The 19,240-nt window shown below is 37.6% G+C and overlaps 1 protein-coding gene across 15 annotated transcripts in view; it reads right to left on the reverse strand.

Annotated features, from left to right (window-relative positions):
- EPHA6 (EPH receptor A6) overlaps window positions 1-19,240 on the reverse strand; it is a 575,874-nt gene that overhangs the window by 122,951 nt on the left and 433,683 nt on the right. For all 15 annotated transcript variants that reach the window (XR_014578284.1, XR_014578285.1, XM_083820701.1 and 12 more), the window contains 4 exons: window positions 19,091-19,199; window positions 15,557-15,627; window positions 12,020-12,145; window positions 3,012-3,197 (listed from right to left, as the gene is read on the reverse strand). Coding sequence is in view for 13 of the 15 variants with exons in the window: in XM_083820701.1 (XP_083676827.1) it covers window positions 3,012-3,197; window positions 12,020-12,145; window positions 15,557-15,627; window positions 19,091-19,199 (492 nt within the window). In the remaining 2 variants the exon portion in view is untranslated. The remainder of the gene's footprint in view (window positions 1-3,011; window positions 3,198-12,019; window positions 12,146-15,556; window positions 15,628-19,090; window positions 19,200-19,240) is intronic.

Consider the following 19,240-nt stretch of genomic DNA (forward strand, 5'->3'; position numbering starts at 1 on the left):
GTTAGCAAAATGAGTGAACTACTGGATCCAGATTCTGTGCTACAGTGTATTTGCCTTGGCCTGGCAAATTGCCCTTGAAATGAACTCTCTATTAGCAGAGAGTTTTTGCTACAGCAACAATTCTGCCTACTGTTAACTGCGATTAGGGACTGCAGTTAGGACAAATGAGAAATGAAGCAATTGGAAAAGAGGATTAAAACTCTGTTGAAGACTGACTTTTGAGCAGGCTTAGTTTAGCATTTTTCACTCTCTACAGTACATATTCCATAGCAATTTTGGAAACAGTATAATTTAAAAGTTAACATCTGCTGAGCTGGTAGCACTGGATAAAAGCTCTCATTTGTAATGAACAGGCAAATTTGTTATTGCCCCAGTCAATAGCTATTGATTTGGTAGAGCACTTCTGTTTATTACAATCAAATCCTTTTCCTTTTTTGTTCAATAGTCAATGACATTGTAATGGAAGGTACTGCTTACAAACTGATGCAATATACATTAGCAACTGCTAGGAGTTAATGACTAATGGTTATAAAGTGGAAAGCATGTGCTAAAAACAGCATAATACTTCTATTAATTAAACTTACTGCATCCGATGTGCCTTTATAGGTTAGTAGAACTGTAATGCACATCACATAAATAGTTTCTGCTATTATTAATCTAAGTTTTAATGCAGAACACCTTTTAATCATGCTATCATTACATAAATAATTTGGCTAGGACAAGGTTCTGTCTGACTTTTATAGCACACCTTTTAGTCATGGGAAATTTCTTTCCCTTGTGCAATCTTAGATTTTGCATTTAGGGAAATACAAGGCAACTGTTCTGCTCCCAGCTGAAGTCATGTTATTCTCTAACAACCACAGATGGGGAAGTATAAAAGGTAACAACCTAAAGACAAACTGGCAAAAGAGGAGCATAGCAGAGTGCATGTATCTACCCCTTGCTCAGCTTGCCTCCTAGTTTCTTCTCTGCAGCAGAGCAGTACTATACAACTTTGCACTTAGTATGTTATATAACTTGCACTTTCCAAGCCTTTGGGTAAAATTTGTTGATAATCCATGTATTCTTTTCACTCTATAATTATTCTTGTGTAATTGTCATGTTTTAAACCTGCCTGACCTCAAAAATATTTGCTTTCAAAGTTTTTCTTTTATATCTGAGAGGGATGCATAGTTTTATAGGACAGTGTGACTATAACAGTTACATCTGCTATTCTTGCCCTCTAAGCAAGCAATCCAAAGCCAATAATGAAGTGCGTTGGCCTCTGAGAGAAAAGCACAACTGCTAATGATTATTTCTTGACTTAAGGTTGTCTATAACCACGTTTCCTGTAGAACAGGAACAAATACTCTACTGTTAGAGCACTGATTTATCTGTTTGTTTCTGTTTCCTTAATGCAATTTTCATTTCTCTCTAGACTGATGATGAGACATTACGGAAACAAAATTTATAAGTGTGGCAAAGATTAAACAATCATGCCATTGCCAAGTACATTATTCTGTAGTCTGTGTGCACCAACTAATTGGATTTAAACAATGTTCATAAATTAAGGCCCTTAGCCTTGTTAAGAGATGAGACATACAATACTACATCCACCAGGCGGATTCTGAAACTGGTGAAGACTGGTGAAATTCGAATTGCTGCTCTACTGCTCATTATGAATCAAGGAGCTAAACTCAGTTAAGTACCTACATATTACATGTCTTTACAAAGATATCCAGTGCTGCTCGGTCAGCATTAACTCGTGTTCTTTTTTGTTGTCGGCAGAGCAGCTACTGACAGTACAGCAATGGAGATTAAGCCATATCTTTCCAGAAGTCTGCAACATAATGGATTTTGTTAGTCTAGTAACCAAACATTCCTAAATAGTAATGAATTTATTTTTTGCAATACTGTGTGAAGAAGAACAAATTGATCCTCTTCATCTTAATTTAGAACCAGAGAGAGACAGATTTGCACAAGGTCATCCTGTAAATCTACTGAAATTCCATTCCAATGACATGAGTTCAGGAGATATAATTTTCTCTCTGTTCTAGTACACTGTGTTCTCCAAACATAGCTTTTGATATTGTAACAAGGTGAAAACAAGAAATACTCATATTTATTGTATCTACTGTGAAGGTAAGAGGGCATCATTGACTTATACACTCAACAGTTTATCTTGTCACAAGTTCTACAACCACTTTAGAAGAGAAATATATGAAAGCATTGCAAATCAGCAAACAACATGGCTTGGTTGAGGCAATGATTATGAGAAGAGTATGTCTTGTGAGCTTTCTAATTCAGTGCAGCAAAAAGATGCCATTAAACAATTACATGCCTGATAATAAGACTTCTAAATAATACTTAAATGATAAATATATATTTTAGCATTTCAGAAAGATTCAAAGCCCAGATAAAAATGCTAGACTTCAGAGACAAGATTGTTAGCCTCTTGGCAGCTGCAAATACGTATAAAGAGTAAAACATTATCATAGATTATTCTGGAATTTTAGAAAATCATTTGCAATTGTATAATAAGTTTAAAATAATTTACAATTTTATTTCTTTAAAATAGGAATTTGATCTCTTCTGGCACCAAAATCAGCAAAATTAACTGAGTAGAGTGAGTACTTGTGGAAAAAGAAGAATATAGCTGCTACCTTACAAACTCTACAAGGTGAATTGACCTTATTGTCAACTCAGTTACATTTATGGTTTCCTCTGCTGAATTTCACTTGCCCCTAAGCAGAATCTGCAGTGCTATTTCATAGGAACCTGTAAAGGTTTTATATGAATGAGGAGGATTTTTAGTAAAAAGCAAAACAAAATGCCAACACATTTCTAATTGAAAACAGATAGGCTACACATTTCCTAGTGTGATCTCAATCTCTGCAGTATTTGCCATCACTTTATGATTTGGATCATTTCTGAGGACTGCAATCCGTATCAAAGGTGGAAGCAATGCTTAATATCGATACTAAAAGACATAGAATGGGAAAACAAAGAAAAAACTCATAATAGTAACTTACTTTTTGTAACAACTCCTTCAAGGCGAATTATATTTGGGTGATCAAATTGCCCCATTATACTAGCTTCTCTCAGGAAATCTCTTCTCTGCCTGTCCATATAGCCACCTTTCAGAGTTTTAATTGCAACAGGTATCTCTTTTTTTCCTGGTGTCTTCAGACGTCCACTGCATACTTCTCCAAATTCACCTTAAATAGAAAAAATATTTATAAGAGCATTCACAATGGCTGAGGAACTATAGTATAGTTTGTACTGCTGAACCTAAACAACTTATTTTCCAAAATAACCTTCAATACCTGTCTTAAAAGTTGTCATTTTTAATAGCTCAGTGTTGTTTGTAGTGGTCAGTGAAACCAGAACACAAAAATATTCAAGAAACTCACACAGCCCATAAAACTAGAGAGTATACCTGTCAGTGAGAAGTAACAGATAGGATATTCAAATTCCTGAGCCACACCTTTCATTTGTGCCATTACCCTGAGATCATGGGGACTGCAGCAGCCAAACCATCTGCCCTCCATGGTGTAGTTTACCTTGTTTTACTGACACTTTGAAATTGAACATTGATATCAATACGTTTGTGGTATAACTGAGCATGCTACGAGGAAGTAATGTAAAGAAGCTTAGATTTTACTTCTAATAATGACAAAACACCTACCTATAACTATTTATAAGGCATGTGGCATCAAGACCTATATGAATAGTAATGCCATTAGAGTAGCAGAATGTATGACTATCCTGCACTTGCAGAAGGCATTTAAAAATGTACTTAATGCTATTATGCACCGGAAAAGCACTTGCACGATTTATTTAAGTGACTTATGTACCTACATGAAACTAACTACCTATTCCATGGTTTGAACAGCCAAAGGCCAACATTTTCAGCAAATCAGGACTGAGTTGTGTAACAAGAAGAATCTTAAAGCTTGCTTCAACTGGTGTTCCATATACGAAAAGGTCTTTGAAGAATGCACATCTCCTCACATTCACTTTGGACATTTACTAATTGAGTTTGTATTGAAACCACAACTTTAATTTGATCTTGGAGCCACTCAAAAGTTATTTAAAGCCCATACCAAACGTGACTTGGATGCCTGCAGGTCAGTTTTCAATGGGTTGTAATTCAGTAAATCAAAAACAGTGTTTACAAAAATATGTCAAAGCACTTGTCAGTGCAAGGTATTTCCATAGCAAAATCAAATTTGCTACCCTAGCCATTTTGGAATCAGAAACACTGAAAAACAACAAAAAAAGAAGGTCATAAACAGATATATATTTATCTGGAGGAAATAATTTTTTATACCCTCCAGTGAGTGCAGTATGAACTAGTTTTCCTTAAAGGTTGACTATAGAATGAAAGAAAATACAGTGTGTGACTAAATATAAACTGAATACAGAAGAGATAGGACTGAAAGACTGAAGCTTCATTTCAGAAAATTGTAAATTCCTGATATTATAGGATTAGAATATTTGTTGTCATACAGTCTGTATTTTATTAGCCTATGTCACTTCCACTATAATATAAAAGCATGTCTTATTAGTCAATAAGATACAAGAAGAGTGGAGGGATTAAAAAAAAACACAATTTCATAGCTGGCCTTTCACTTCAAAACAGAGACATCATCAAGTGCAAGAGTGCAATTAACAGATGCGGAACATAACCTCTGAATAAATTAGCCTATTCTTAAACAGCTAACGAAAGCCAAGTTTCCCAGGTCATCTTTCTACCAAAACAACACTATTTCTTTTATTTTTATCTTATTTTGAAAATAAACCCAAGTGTGAGCTTCCCTGAAGATACGTAAAGTGTGTAAAAATACATGTCACAAAACTAATGCTCTGGGAATCTTTTGACAAAATGGGAAGTTGGCAAGAGAATTTCCTATATGATTTATTCCCTTTATCTCATAGAAGGCTCTGCTTAAAACTCTGTTTGCCTGACTAGGGCCACTGAAAAAGCAGTAGTTAATTTAGACTTTCAAATTCCTACCATAAAACAAAATAATGAAACCTGAATGTTTTGAAGGATACAGAGTCACAGAATCACAGAATGGTTGAGGGTGAAAGGAATCCATGAAGTTTAATCCCCAGTTCAATACCCCTGCTCAAGCAGAGACGCCTAGAGCAGGTTGCCCAGAACAATGTCCAGGTGGCTTTTGAAGATCTCCAAGGATGAAGACTCCATAACCTCCCTGGGCAATCTGTGCCAGCGCTTCCTGATGTTTAGATGGAACATGTGTTCTGCCTAAAACACATCACATAGATATGGTATATCAATTTTTTTATTCCATGATATATCCAGCAGTGTTAGAATTCCTCTCTAAAGCCATGGCCTTATGGCATCTTACTGTTTCTTCAAACATAATTAAAATTAAGTCATCTTAAAATTAGAAAAAAAAATCAATTTCTTTCTCTTGCTGAAACAAAGTGTCAAGGAAAAAAATATTAAAACCCTCATATCCAGTTTTTGAAGGTATTTCAAGAAAAATAAATTTGTGAACTGCAAAATCTCATTTTTGAGAAAAAATTGGAAAGCACTGGTTATAGAATAAATTCTTTTGCTATTAAAATATAATACAAGAGAGTACTGCAACTTCAGAATTTCCAAAATAATAGCATTCATACCTTAGGGACTGTAGAGTTGTTCAGCAAGTGTTTTGAAGTGAATTAAACTGAAAGAGGCACTTGAAGGACTTACAAACCCAAGATTTATTATCTGTATAACATCCGAAGTGGGAGAAGGAACACCATGTCTTCCCCTGATCTGTCTCTTTTCCCTTTTCTGAATTAATAATTTGTACAGGCAGAATAATCCCCTTGGATATTGGGACTGATGAATTGATAAAGACTAGCAGCATTTTTTTGTTGTGGTGTGATGTCAACCAGACAGTTATTATATTTCGAAACCTAAGGTATGCGTAATAATTTCTAGTTCTGGTTTAGACTAGATGGAGATCAATAATATCATTTAAAGTGTTGAACTATTTATGCTGAGAAACATTCTGACAGGATTCCCTTCCAGAATATTTTTTCTGGACTTTCGTTAAGATAAAGAAAGAATCTAAAATTACTTTAAGTGAAAGGGAAATTTATTCAACAAAAAGGAATTTTTTAAACCTAAGAATCTGATTGTTCAGATGGAAGATAAACAAGACAAATGCTGACCCTGCAGCACTAAAGGTTCGTGACTGCATGGGTATTAAGTAGAAGCTAAGAGACAGATGTCAGTGAAGTCAACACCATTTCTTGCTCCAGGGAAAAAGCTGGTGATAACTAGAGTGAACTAGAGTTCATTGTCTGTTCAGTTTTAATAATGTGTAAATAATCTATGTTTTAATGATATAAAACTGACATGTCTTATTGTATGTTACGCAAAAATAAGCTAATTGAGCACTCCAGAAACTTGCCTTATGCAAGCCACACATCCCTTTTCTCATCCAGTCATAAAATATGTGTTATTTAAAGTGGAACAGGAATGGTCAGTCACTTAAAAGTCCAATATACAGACCTGTATTGCTACATTGTATTGGGTTTGTATGGCAAGGTTCTGGTAGCTGGGGGCTGCAGTGGTGGCCTCTGTGAGAAGAGTCCAGAAACTGCCCCATGTTAAATAAGAGCCAGCTTCAGCTGGCTCCAAAAGGACCTGCCGCTGTCCTGAGACAAGTCAATAAGCGATGTTGTTTGCGCCTCTTTGAGAGCAGATTTAAGAAAGGGGAAAAAATTACCTGCTGTGCAACAGCAGCTGGTAGAGAGAGGAGTGAGAAACAGACCTGCAGCCCCCAAGGTCATTGCAGGAGGTGCTCCAGGCACACAGCAGCAGTTCCCCTGCGGCCTGTGGAGAGGCCCCTGGTGGAGCAGGCTGTCCCCCTGCAGCCCACGGGTCCCACACGGAGCAGATCTCCACACTGCAGCCCGTGGAGGAGCCCCCGGTGGAGCAGGTGGATGTGGCCTGGAGGAGGCTGCGGCCCATGGAGAGCCCCCGCAGGAGCAGGCCCCGGGCCAGAGCTGCAGCCCGTGGAGAGGAGCCCACGCAGGAGCAGGGGGTCTGGGGGGAGCTGCCGCCCGTGGGGGACCCGTGCTGGAGCAGTTTGCTCCTGGTGGATGGACCCCGTGGTACGGAGCCATGAGGGAGCAGTTCCTAAAGAGCTGCTGCCTCTGGGCAGCCCCCGCAGGCTCAGTTCAGGGAAGGATGGCATCCCGTGGGAGAGCCCCACGTGGAGCAGGGGCAGAGAGTGACCGTGAAGGAGCGGTGGAGACGAAGTGTCAGGGACTGACTGCAGCCCCCATTCCCTGTTCCCCTGCACCACTCGGGAGAAGGAGGTGGAAAAGGGTGGATGGGGAAGAAGGTGTTTTTGGTTTGCTTTTAGTTCCTCACTGTTCTAGTCTGCTAGTCATAGGCAATAAATTATATTAATCTCTCTACACTGAGTCTGTTTTGTCCATGGTAGTAATTGGTTGGTGATCTCCCTGTCCTTATCTCAACCCCTGAGCACTTTCCATCATATTTTTCCCCCTTTCCCTCTGAGGAAGGGGAGTGAGAGAGCAGTTGTGGTGGAGCTCAGCTGCCCAGCTGGGTTAAAACCACCACATACATGAGATCAAAACAAGTATCTTACAACACCGAATTGCTGTTTATAAAACTGAAAGGTTGCAGCACCAAAACCAGCTCATTTCCCCCAGATTTAGTCATTAGACCTGTGGGAAAATTGACAGAAGATTTAGAATATAAAATAATAAAGCATACTGTCTGAAAAATTTAAGAGTTGGACTCTTCCTTATGTTTCCACTTTTTAATAAAGAAAACACAAAGATAAGTATAACTTTTAAGAGAGACTTGACAAAGATATGTCTGGGAATTCCTTCCAAGAAGAAGAGCTGAAGCTTTAAACTAAAGTTCAAGAAGCGATGGGGCAAAAATAGTGTCACAGAAAGGACAAAACCAAAGGATGTCATAGTGTGTCAATAGGTGCAAGTGAGTTCAACACAAAGTGAGGCTGAAAGGGATAATATGAAGAAAACCTACAGCAGTGAAGAAAAGGCAAATTGTGGGAATCGGCAAAAAAGCACCTGTCAAACTTTGTGATGAACCAATGGGTGATCTGATGGAATATTTAGAATTAATGATAAAAAATTTGACCAACAGTTTTGAATCTGGATTTATGTGCATATTTTGTTACTTTAATGCAGGTCTGCATACTATTGTGTTACAAATGGAGTAAGTCTAGGACTAAAGTGTGAACAATTTAGAAACGACCTTGCAAAGTCTGTATTTTATTTGCTTTATTTGCACCAAAGCACCAGAAGGAAGGACAGTAGTTTGGAGAGTTTCTAAATGTATTGGAACACCAAAAACAGGTCAGAGGGGAGGACTGGGAGAGTTGAGGTCGAAGGTTCAATTAACTGGCCCTGTGGAATATAGTGGCTGCGTTCAAAAACATCAGCTCAGTAAATGTCCACTATAATGACTTGAAAAAGGATTTTAACAAGAGATTGCACAAATTCATATTTTTTTCTCAAAGTAAAGATGTCTCATGAGCTCAGCACCCTTTCTTAACTTTTTGCTGGTTTGCATTTGTTATTATAATCTGCCTAATTATATGAATTTGCAACAGGAATGCTTATTCCTACAATTAAATGTTTAGACATTCTCTTTTTATTTCAGCTATGATGTCTTTGACAGTTGCAGGCCAAGTGTCATCTTGATCTTTATAACTATGAAAGGCTATTTTCCAATCTGCTGTCATTGCTTGAAGATCTTCACACTTTTTCAATTTGACCATTCGATGCCACCTCTCTGAATCAGATTTTAATTGCTTACAGAAAAACATCACAGTGTGGAACAGTGTGTGTGTAACCAATGATTTTAGACATGCTTTTTTTTCATGTAACTTAGTATTACCCTTATTCTACTAGCACTCGGCATGAAGGAACAGACCCAATTGTATAATATTGCTAATAAGGGATTTCAGAGAAATCCCAATGTCTTGTAAAGCATTCAAATGTATCCGTACAGCAGAGGGAAACATACGACAAAAACAATAAAAGAGGAAGCCCCATTTTTTTCAAGTTGAAAGTGTATGTATATCTGGGGTAAGTGGAGAGGTTAGATTTTAACTTTTTACAGTGCTGTAATCGGGAATGAGATAATCAGTAGTTTTACTTCAGAATATTACTTCTGACTTGATGGTATTACCCTCAGATAGTTGCAAAAGATTATTCAAATAATATAACGTACATTTCCAACGCACACCGCCCAAGGTCATAATTAGCAAATACTTTAAAAGACAACATGGGTACAGAGGTTGGTAAGCTGAAAAAAGAAGCTGGGAAAAGAACTTGAGTGTCAAATCCACATGCACTGCAATTAGTGAATTATGAAGGGTTTTTGGACATGACTTGTTCTATTGAAAAAGCAAATTTGAAACTGCTTCAGGAGAAGATTACCTTCAAAAATTTATTGTCCAGAAATGCTAGAAAAAAACCCAAATATTTGTAATGTTCTACTCTGACATTTTTCAAAATAAAAGTTTTTAGTTCTTGAATGGAAATAATTTGTTTTGAAAAATTAAAGTTACAAAAATTCAGAATGAAAATCATTGATCAAAATAAAATATTCTAACAACACCTTTTCAAGAAATACCATTCTTAATTCACTTTTTAAAAAGGTTTTAATGATTCATTTGGTAAAATATTTTAATTTTTAATTTCACTGAGGTGAAAATTGTAGACATCTTTTAAAAGGAATTCTCCTGTAATAAGAAATCCATTTTATATCTAGTTGCAATGTTTAGTACGGAATCAGAAAGAAAGCATAAAGGAAGCTTCAGGACTGCTGTGAATTATAATGATATGTCATGTCTCCTAGCAGCTATCCAAGAACTCTGTGAGAATTTGTACTCTCCCTGCCTCAGGCACAGTATTTAACCTGTATCTTGCCTACACGGAAATGGGTTTAAATTTCATCGCAAACAGTTTGCAAGTCCTACTGGGCAAATATCTTTGAAGATGACAGATTATTTAAGTAATTTTAGAAGATAAAAAGTATAAAAATAAAATACGTCAAAGCAGGCAAAAATTCACCCCTGAAGACTCAACAGAAGGGAGAGGGAAGCTGAGTAATGAATTTTCATAAATGAATTAAGTTGGGAATAAAGACACAATTTTCACCTGAACAAAAATCAATAAGCTCAGCCCTTCCCTGTTATATTCAACTTCTCCGAAATCAGCAGTCATTCCAATACTGAAGGTAGTTCAATACGCTTTGTAATCTAAGACACCAATATCTACAGTATGTCTGAAGAAAAGGAAAACAAATAAATAAATAATAAAACAAATCAAATAGAATATTCTCTGCAAAAGTCAGCCCTCTAAGGGCTTTCTCAAGCTAATTCCAATGGCGCACAGTGCCAGCTACACCTTATCTAGCTTTAGCAATCAGGTAAACTCTAAAGTACTCTTTAGAGTTTTTACTGCAGGGTGGAACTAAATTTTCTCTCTTACTTTTAGGTCAATACATCCTTTTCTCTGATAACAGACCAGGTTTTATGTCTATTATATTATTTGCATGACATTCCTAGTGTATAAACACATTTTAGCAACACTGGAGTCATTTCCATTGCTATCAGCATAGTAAAGTATCATTAAATGAGGGATCTCAGCTTAAAAATACCTCTTGCTTCTTAAGTGACTAAGATGTATGAAACAAAGATAAAAAAGAAGGCTCATAATGCATTAGGTATTCTGATGGCAATTTTCCCAACAGCAGGAATTCTGTGGTGGGCAAATGAGCAAATTACAGAATTACAGTCTTTACTTTTTTAACACTGACACCCTTCCACAAGGTGTAACTGAATTTTGCTCTCTGTTGTATCATGATTTTTTTTTCTTGATGTCATTAAAGTTAGAACAAGTAAAAAAGTTCAAAAAATTAATGATTTATGCTGGCATTTATTTATCAAGCAAAAAAAGAAAAAAGTATTGTTAAAGAAGGTCAAGAATGGATTGCTCAAAGATGGGCATTGGAATATGGCACTGTGCACATAATATCGCTGAGGATGTAATGCATGCCAGTGAACTCCAGACTCTCCCTGACAGTCTCTTCTTTTGATTTGCTTTAACACCAAAAAATGGTGGTGGGCCTTCTGAGTGATGCATTGGTCACAGTGCATGCACTGAGATCCACTAGTTTGGTTACCTCTTAAGAACATTTTGAGCCTCATCTCTGTAGGTCCTCAGTAAACAATAATAACATGCCACCTGTCCTAGAGTGTCCGAACACAAGTTGAAAGAAATGGTTTTAGAGGACTGATCTTTACATGTTATTTCTTCTCTGTAAGGAAATCCAATATCTTTGTCAAATGTATCTTCAGGGAAAAGAGAGAATCAAGTGGGCCTACCACACAGCTAATCCAAATCAAATAAAAATGACTACATTTTCATAGTGCACATTACCTTATATAACACATGATCATGCAACACTGTGGAGGCCAGACCAACAGACAGGTTCAAAAGAAGGAGTTAACAATGCTTGGAGGATAGTTCCATCAGGCACTTTCAAGAAGTCCAAAACCACTGACTACTAAACTTTGGGAGCATATATATGGATAAGGTTAGATTATGTATGTTCACTTTCTTTGTTTATTTTTCATTTCTTTTTTATTCAGTCAAAGACTGAGTTAGATAAGTACAGTAGTCTTTATGCTAACCATACACAAGCTAATTTTTTCTCATGGGTATCTAATTTATTTAGATGGCCTGTCTGCACCAAACCTCTACAAAGCTTATTGAAATAACTGAGCTGTTATGGGAGAACAGGCACACAGAGATCCTTAGTAGCAGCTGGACAGGAAGGCTGCTGCTATATCTTCAGAAAATGAAAGACACTTGAGAATAAACTGGGCTATCAGGGAAATATGCCATTTTTAACGACTTAACCACTTGCATTATCATGACGACTTCAGAAAAGCAGTCTTTCCATTCATAGACAGTTTTTGAGTGTGTTTGCTTTTACCTGCCCCAATGACTCTCTCAATGCGAATTCTTGAGGGATCTATCTCCTTTGCAAATTCATGGACAGCAAGAGATGGGTCTTCATATGTGTCTGGATCAATATATGTTTTGATTCCTGGGAAACGTACTGCAAAAAAGAGAGAATACTAGGAAACAAGCATTCTTCGATACTCACACATTATAACAATATAGGTATTCCTTTTTTTTTTTTTTTTTAAACATATTAAATCTTCCCCATTTAAATTGCCAGAACCTAAAAAAGGATAATGATGCACCCCAAATTATTAACACCTGCCACTCATCTCACAGAAACCAACTGTAGAATCCACAAGAGTTGTCCCCATTTGGTGGCAGCACCAGGCCTTCAAAGGCTGACTCAGCACAGACTTAAATATTTTCTTTCCTTCAAGTGTTTTTTTTTTTTTCTTTTTTCCCTAGGTAAGGCTTGTGAGACGTTATGGTTTATATCCATAGACAGAATATAAACCTCTGTCAATCCGACACAATCAAAAGCATTCAAAATTGCTGCTTGAAACTGCAAGCAAGGTCCTGCTAAACCCTGCTCGAATCTCTTGAGGTATTCCAGGTGACTGAAAGCATGGGTATGTCTTCAGGATCATTACAATGCATTGATACATCAGACTTCCCTTCAGCTTGCAACAATAACTGATAACCAGTGTCAGTGTAAACCCCAGAGAAAATATAGGTATTAGGTTAACTGCATTTTATGTATACCTCTAGTTATTATCATGTTTTCTGGCTACACAGGTGCCAGAGGAAGAAAAAGTCAAAGGCCTTTGGAAAACTCAGTCTTTGGATTTCAACTGATAAGACAGTGTCAAACTCTTACGCAGTTTTCTCTCCGTCACAGCTAAACCAAGCATCTCCTGAGAAAAAGTTAAATAACAGCCCTTCCTAAGTTTTGAGGTAAATGCTATTTTAGGTAACTCAAAGTACTTTTTTTTTTTTTTTTATTGTAGGCATTTCTGTTCCAACTGATATTTAGTATTTTGGTCTGAAGAGGCTCCTTGGTGCCTCTGCACTTAGCTCACATCCTGAAGGAATTTTTCAAGTACAGCTGGTAAATTTGGAAACTATAACCTTGGAAAATTCAGCAAGTCACAAGGGAAAATATGAGCTCTGTGCTGTTCAGTTGAGAGGATGTCTACAGAGACACCAAGTGAAGGCTCAAAGATATGGGGAAAAGCAGATCCCCACAACTGACAGTGATTATTTTCAAAGATGTTGTGTTCCCCTTTGCTACTCCTTGGACAATTTAGACAATCTGTCCTTTACTTTGAAAACACTGCTTGCTAATTTACTCCTGTCTTTTACTGGTGGATGGATGAACATTCATTTTGCCAAACAGGTCCAATCTTTGAGATCCCCTTCTCTGAGAATGGGTCCTAGAGGACTGTGCTGCTTTGTTCTATTCTGATCAGCTTGCACAACCAAAGAGCCAGGTGCAAGATGAGAACAAAAATATCCAAATCCATTTACAATGCTTTGATAATTTCTGTCTGCTTCCTTGGAGATGGCTGCAGCAACAGTGGGTTGGTGCCAGATTGCTTTGGCAGGTTCCAGCAAGGCATCATTTTTCTGGCATGGCTAATATCCCTTGTGTTCCTGAATGTAGAATGTCCAAGAACTTATGTTGTTTCTCCTGGACTATCTGGATAGGAAATTTTTTAGGCTCCTGCCATGTGGTGATTAAGTTCTGGAAAACTTTCAATTCGTTAACAGACGTTGATGTAGATAACGCATCAACTTAGCATGATAAGAGGAGAGTATTGCAGCTGGGTCCAGAGAACCTCTTTAAAAGAATTAAGTACCACTCAGACTTCTTCCTCTTATCACTCAGTAGATGAGTTTAAAGTACTTCATTATGTGATGAGTCTAAATACATTAGGTGAGACGTAGTTAAGGACCTACGAATATGTCTGGGCTTCATTAAGTCACCTGCAACACCCATTTGGACCAATGCTGATGGAGTACACACACCATTCAGAAATGGGAAGCACATAATGTGATTCCACATTACCATCAAGATCATGGACCCCTTTCTAAATTTCTTCAAAGAGTATATTCCCTGAAATCTTCCTCTGAGTCATACAGAGTTCTCAACGGATGGAGGTAGGATAGACAGGAGATGTTTCTTCTCTACATGCAGCAGAAGCATAGGAGATAGAGCATGGACATGACTAAGCTGGGAGAAGAAACGGGAAATGCTAACAAGTGCAAGTTTTGCAGCAGAGTTTGTTTTTTAAAACAGCTTCAGCCTGTTTAGGGAAAGTGACCCTTATACTGATACCCGTAGAAACTGCACAGCCTTGTATATTGTTTCAGGTTGAGATGCTGGATACCAAATTTGTAAGTACGCAACAGTCAGGCAAAGATTGCTACTAGCATGAAAAAGGCACTTGTGAAGGCAATGAGTGCTCCTGTTGTAAAGGAAGGAATATTGTTGGCGATACAGTCCTGGCTACTGGGGTAAATCACAGTAATTCCTCTAGATCCTTGGTTCTGTGGAAGACATGCATGATCAGGGAAACACCCTCTTGAGTCTGATGCTGAGATAACTCCCAAAGAATAAGAAGCCTCTTAGATGAAGCTTTGTGTCAGCATGAAATAGGGTTATTGTTTGCCCTGGTGTGAAAGACACTGAGTGAGGCTTTTCCCATATTCAGTCATGGCCTCCAGAGGTAAATATCAAACTCTCCAGCAGGAAGGTTTTTGTCTTCTGTTCCTTCTATGTTTGGAAACAAATTACAAACAAATCTAAGAAGTATTCTTTATGTCGAAATGTGCCCCTTTTCAAGATGGAAAGAGCTACTTGGCTGGGTATAGTGTTGTCACCTGAAAAATGATTTTATTTCTCACGACATAGCTTCTGTCTTGATCATAACATTTCCAGGGATGTTTTCAAAATTGAATAAAAAAATAATAAAAATATAATACCCTTTCTACAAGCCAAAAGTAAATAAAAACTTTTTTTTTAGCTACTCTAACATAAAACAATGAGACTAGTAATATAAATTAAGTAGCTAAATTGAGCTAAATAACTAATATACTGCTCATGAGAGCTTTTCTCTCAGAGTGCTGATCAGTGAGAAAAAATGTGAGAAAGAATGCAACCCATTCTACTTTTTACTTCTCGAGTGGCCGGAAGTCTAAATCCCAAAAGACGCTAATAGTCAAAGAGAACTGTCTACAAAAATGGCACACAGTCACCAAGAGTGGAATTTTGAGGCAGACATTCAATACAGTCCAGACCAGTTGTGAATGCACAGAGATACACCTGGAAAACTGATGAATATGATTAATAGAATACTAAGTAAAAACCCTTACTCACTGGAGTGAATTCAGTGAAATTGTCCAAGAGGACGTACAAATAAACAGTCTTGATGGTGCAGACAATAAGGAACTATTCAAATGGCCAGATTAAAAAATGAAGTGCAAAGGATGTACAGAAAACAACGACCATTCTTCATTTAAAACCTAATATAGATTTTATGTAACACAGTGTTAAACTACTTACAATGTCCATTTTGCAAGTGAGCCCTTCTTTTTTCTTCAGATTTCATTTTGGCCTTTATGTACCACTGGCATCTTTTAAGAAAAGCAAGTGAGGTTTAAATTAAAATAGTTGTCATATATAAAATAAATGTACATTGTTTTATCTGCAGTTTTATAAAAGCCAAAATTTTGCATTCTGAATCTAGAGATTTAGTTGTGAAACTCAAGAGAGAAAGACACACAAAGAGCTACAGCAAATTAGATACCAATGAAAAAAAATCACAGTTGGATTAGTAGTGAAAATGACTACTGAAGTTTGACGCAATACTTTATTTCCAAATTTGAAAGAATCTTAAATACTTTGCATACATTGGCTTAGGCAAATTAAACCTTATCCTATTACCTTTTATAACCAGTGGGTCAAAAAAGCTCACAATTTCTTCATAATATAATAAGTTCTTTGACTTCAACATGTTTCATGAAAAAGGAAAATATTTTTTTCCCATTAAGACCGCTATTTTTTTACTTCTGAGTAGCTCTGTTCAGTCTGTTAGGCACAGATTTGTTATTTCTCATAAGATAGCTGCTATCTCATAGGGTAAACTGTATGTAGACTGCTATGTGAACACAGTGATTTAGCATAGGCCTGGATGATTGCAAATCCTTGGCAAACAACACTAAGCTCTATTGATATTCATTAATAGTTAGCAACATTACCTGACAATTCAAGGTTATGCTGCCACATGGCAAGATTTCAGGTTCCCTCTAACGAAACCTCTCCTAAATTGAATGCTGCCTATCTGTGGGACTGCTAGTGCCCATTTAGAGGGCCCAATGATGGGAGTAACTGTTAAGGTCAAGAAACGTAAGATTTGCTCTTGGTCTTAAAGCTCTTACTCACTGAGCAGCCTAAGAAGGATGACTTAGAGGGAAACCTCTGGGGCTAAGGGCTAGGCTGAGGGCTAAGGGCTATTTGGGCACTGACAGCAGTGCATGTGGACATATGCTTTGGTGTACAGAAATTCAGTTCCATAACCAGCTTGAACAAAATGACTGGCTTTTTTGTGTTCATAATCAGCCTAACAAAATAAACTATAATTATAGATAGTGTATGCAGTAAAATAGTAACCACGGAGAAATGGGAAATACATGAACACACCCACCTCCTCTCAATGGTTCATTTAAACTACTGAAAAAGATTAGGATCACTCACAAATGCTTTCACTGCTATAGAGGTGATGATGAACATCTGAAGGGCAGAAACTTCTTAAGCTATCATAATTAGCAGTAAGATGTTTTCATAGTTACGTACCCTAATGGAGGGAAACAGTAACCATGGGATTCTCAGCTTCTGTGGAAATCTTCCGATTGTACACCAGTTGCTAGGACCACTAAGCATGCCAGTGACATTTTTAGGACCTGGACAACTGGTCTGTAGGGTTCCAGCCACTAAGAGGAACACTGAACCCAAGCTCTTACACTTGGAGTGTCTGCCCAGAGGAACATTCAAAGAAACAAGTCTTTACCCCCCACAATTCTTCTAAGTACCCAAAGCCATAAAATTAAGACTATAGAAGCCAGTGAGAACCAGCAATAGAGTCTTCCTGTTCCAACTCCCCATTTTCTACCACTGTCAGCTAGAAAACCATTGGAAAGGAATAATTTCTCTAATGATAAGGATAAGTCACACTGAGTTTTAATACTGCACTTCCTGGAATTTAGCCAAGACCCTGGTCTCACTGCCTACGCTGTGCCTCGAAGTCACTATCGCTTTCATTTTTCTATCTGCAATTGACAGCCATGCTTCCTGCTTGCTCTTGGTGGATAATCACTCAGCAGAGTGCAGAGGCAGGTGCTCATTTAACCCAGCCTCTCCACTATGAATAGACTCATCAGCAGCCCTGTGACTCGATAGCTCATCAAATTGCTAATTCTAAACATCGAAGCAGAGCACATCTGTAGGATACCAATCCCATTTTTCATGCAGAAATTCACCTCCAGTCCTATAGTAAATTGAGTATTTATTCAAAATTTTCTTGCTCTGTCTTTTACGGAATACACTCTTATCACTGCATTTAAGCAGCACTTCAAAATGAATTCATATCTTACATAATTGAAACAGTCCCATTGAGTAAGATGTTAGAAAGCTACGAGAATCACCAATGTCCTTAACATTACCAAACAGGAGAAATAAACCCAGATAGAAACCCATTTCCATTTCCATTTTTTTTTTTCATTCCTGAGTTTACTGGATGTTTTCTGAGGAAAGAGTTAAAGAGTTCTAGTTAGGTTTCAGGAGTCACACTCAAGGATTCTGCAGAATCATTTTCTCTGAAAGTTTGTCTTTGTCTGAATAACTCTTCTCCAAAAGAGTCTGTCATTTGTAGTGTTTGTAGTAATTGTATAAATATTTATTAAGCTTCTAAGATTACTTGAGATCACAGTATGTTCCAATGTGAACTGCTTCCATTAGCTTCAACTGAATGCTAGACTTAACCAGTTTTATTATTTAGCAGAAAGCATTAATTCACATAATGTGTACTAAAAAGCTACTGTAGTGCCATATTTGGCTACTGGGATACTGCAAATAAATGATCCAGCCTGCATTGGTAGGACTTTCTTTTCAAATTAAAATTAATATTATAACAACAAAATAGCAAATTAATTACAAATCTGAAAGTGCAGCACTGTCAAGTGATATCAGCCCAGTCTGTAATGATTACTATCCCATTCAGAGAAGTAACTGTAACATCTTTCCTCTATATGTAAGCACAGACTCTAAACAACACCAGGAATGGTGCAGAAACCCATCCAAACTCCAGATTTTTTTTTGTCCCAAAGCTGGGTAAGAAGGAAACTCCATGGAGAACAATCCTCACATGGAGGCTCTTCCACCATTTGTATTACGCATCTGCAGGAGGGAGAGGCAAAAAGGGTAGAGATGGGCCAAAGCCCACACAGATCCTCCTACAGAACTTACTGAAGGAGATGAGCCCAGCTACCTCTGCTTGGACTCATATGTCTACAGAGTACCAGGCTTTTTTTCGGCTTTCTTGAACCACGGCAGAACTGTGGTGCCACTGATGTCTCACAGAGAAGATGGAACATAATGTCTTCATCCTTTTAAATTTTGCTTTGTTTTCTGGTGGAAGCAGATGAAATCCCAAAGTCACATGGAAAACACTCGTATAAAAGAGATTTTACAATAAATACTGTTTTTTGTTTTCCTTTCTTTTCTTGTTTTCGAATGTCAGAGCCTTGAGGGTGCAGTCGTATTGTATTTAAAAATTTTTGCTCTACAGACAAGAGGGCCAGAAACTTATTTTAAAACCAGATAAATTATTTCCTGATTTCACATAATTACTTAGCTGCCCAAGCTGGGCTTTTAAGAACTCTGAGTGTGAGCAGTGCTGAACAAAGAGGACATTGACCCAGCTACATCTAACCCATATTTCAGCACTGACAATGTGGTTTAATGACTTAGCTATTCTTCTTAAATTCTTAGCATTGGATGACACAGACCCTGAGTAAATAAGAACACTGTAGCATTAATTACCTTCCAGTGATCAGGAAGAACAAAGTGAGGATGACCAGGAGAGTGAATCCACCAACAGCAGCAGTGGCAATCACAAGAATCTGCCCCTGCTCCGCAGCCATATCAGAAGCTGAAACAGAAGCACAAAGAAATGAGGTTAAAACTCCAGCA

Source organism: Anser anser (assembly GCF_964211835.1).
Source record: "Anser anser genome assembly, chromosome: 1".
NCBI lineage: Eukaryota > Metazoa > Chordata > Aves > Anseriformes > Anatidae > Anser > Anser anser.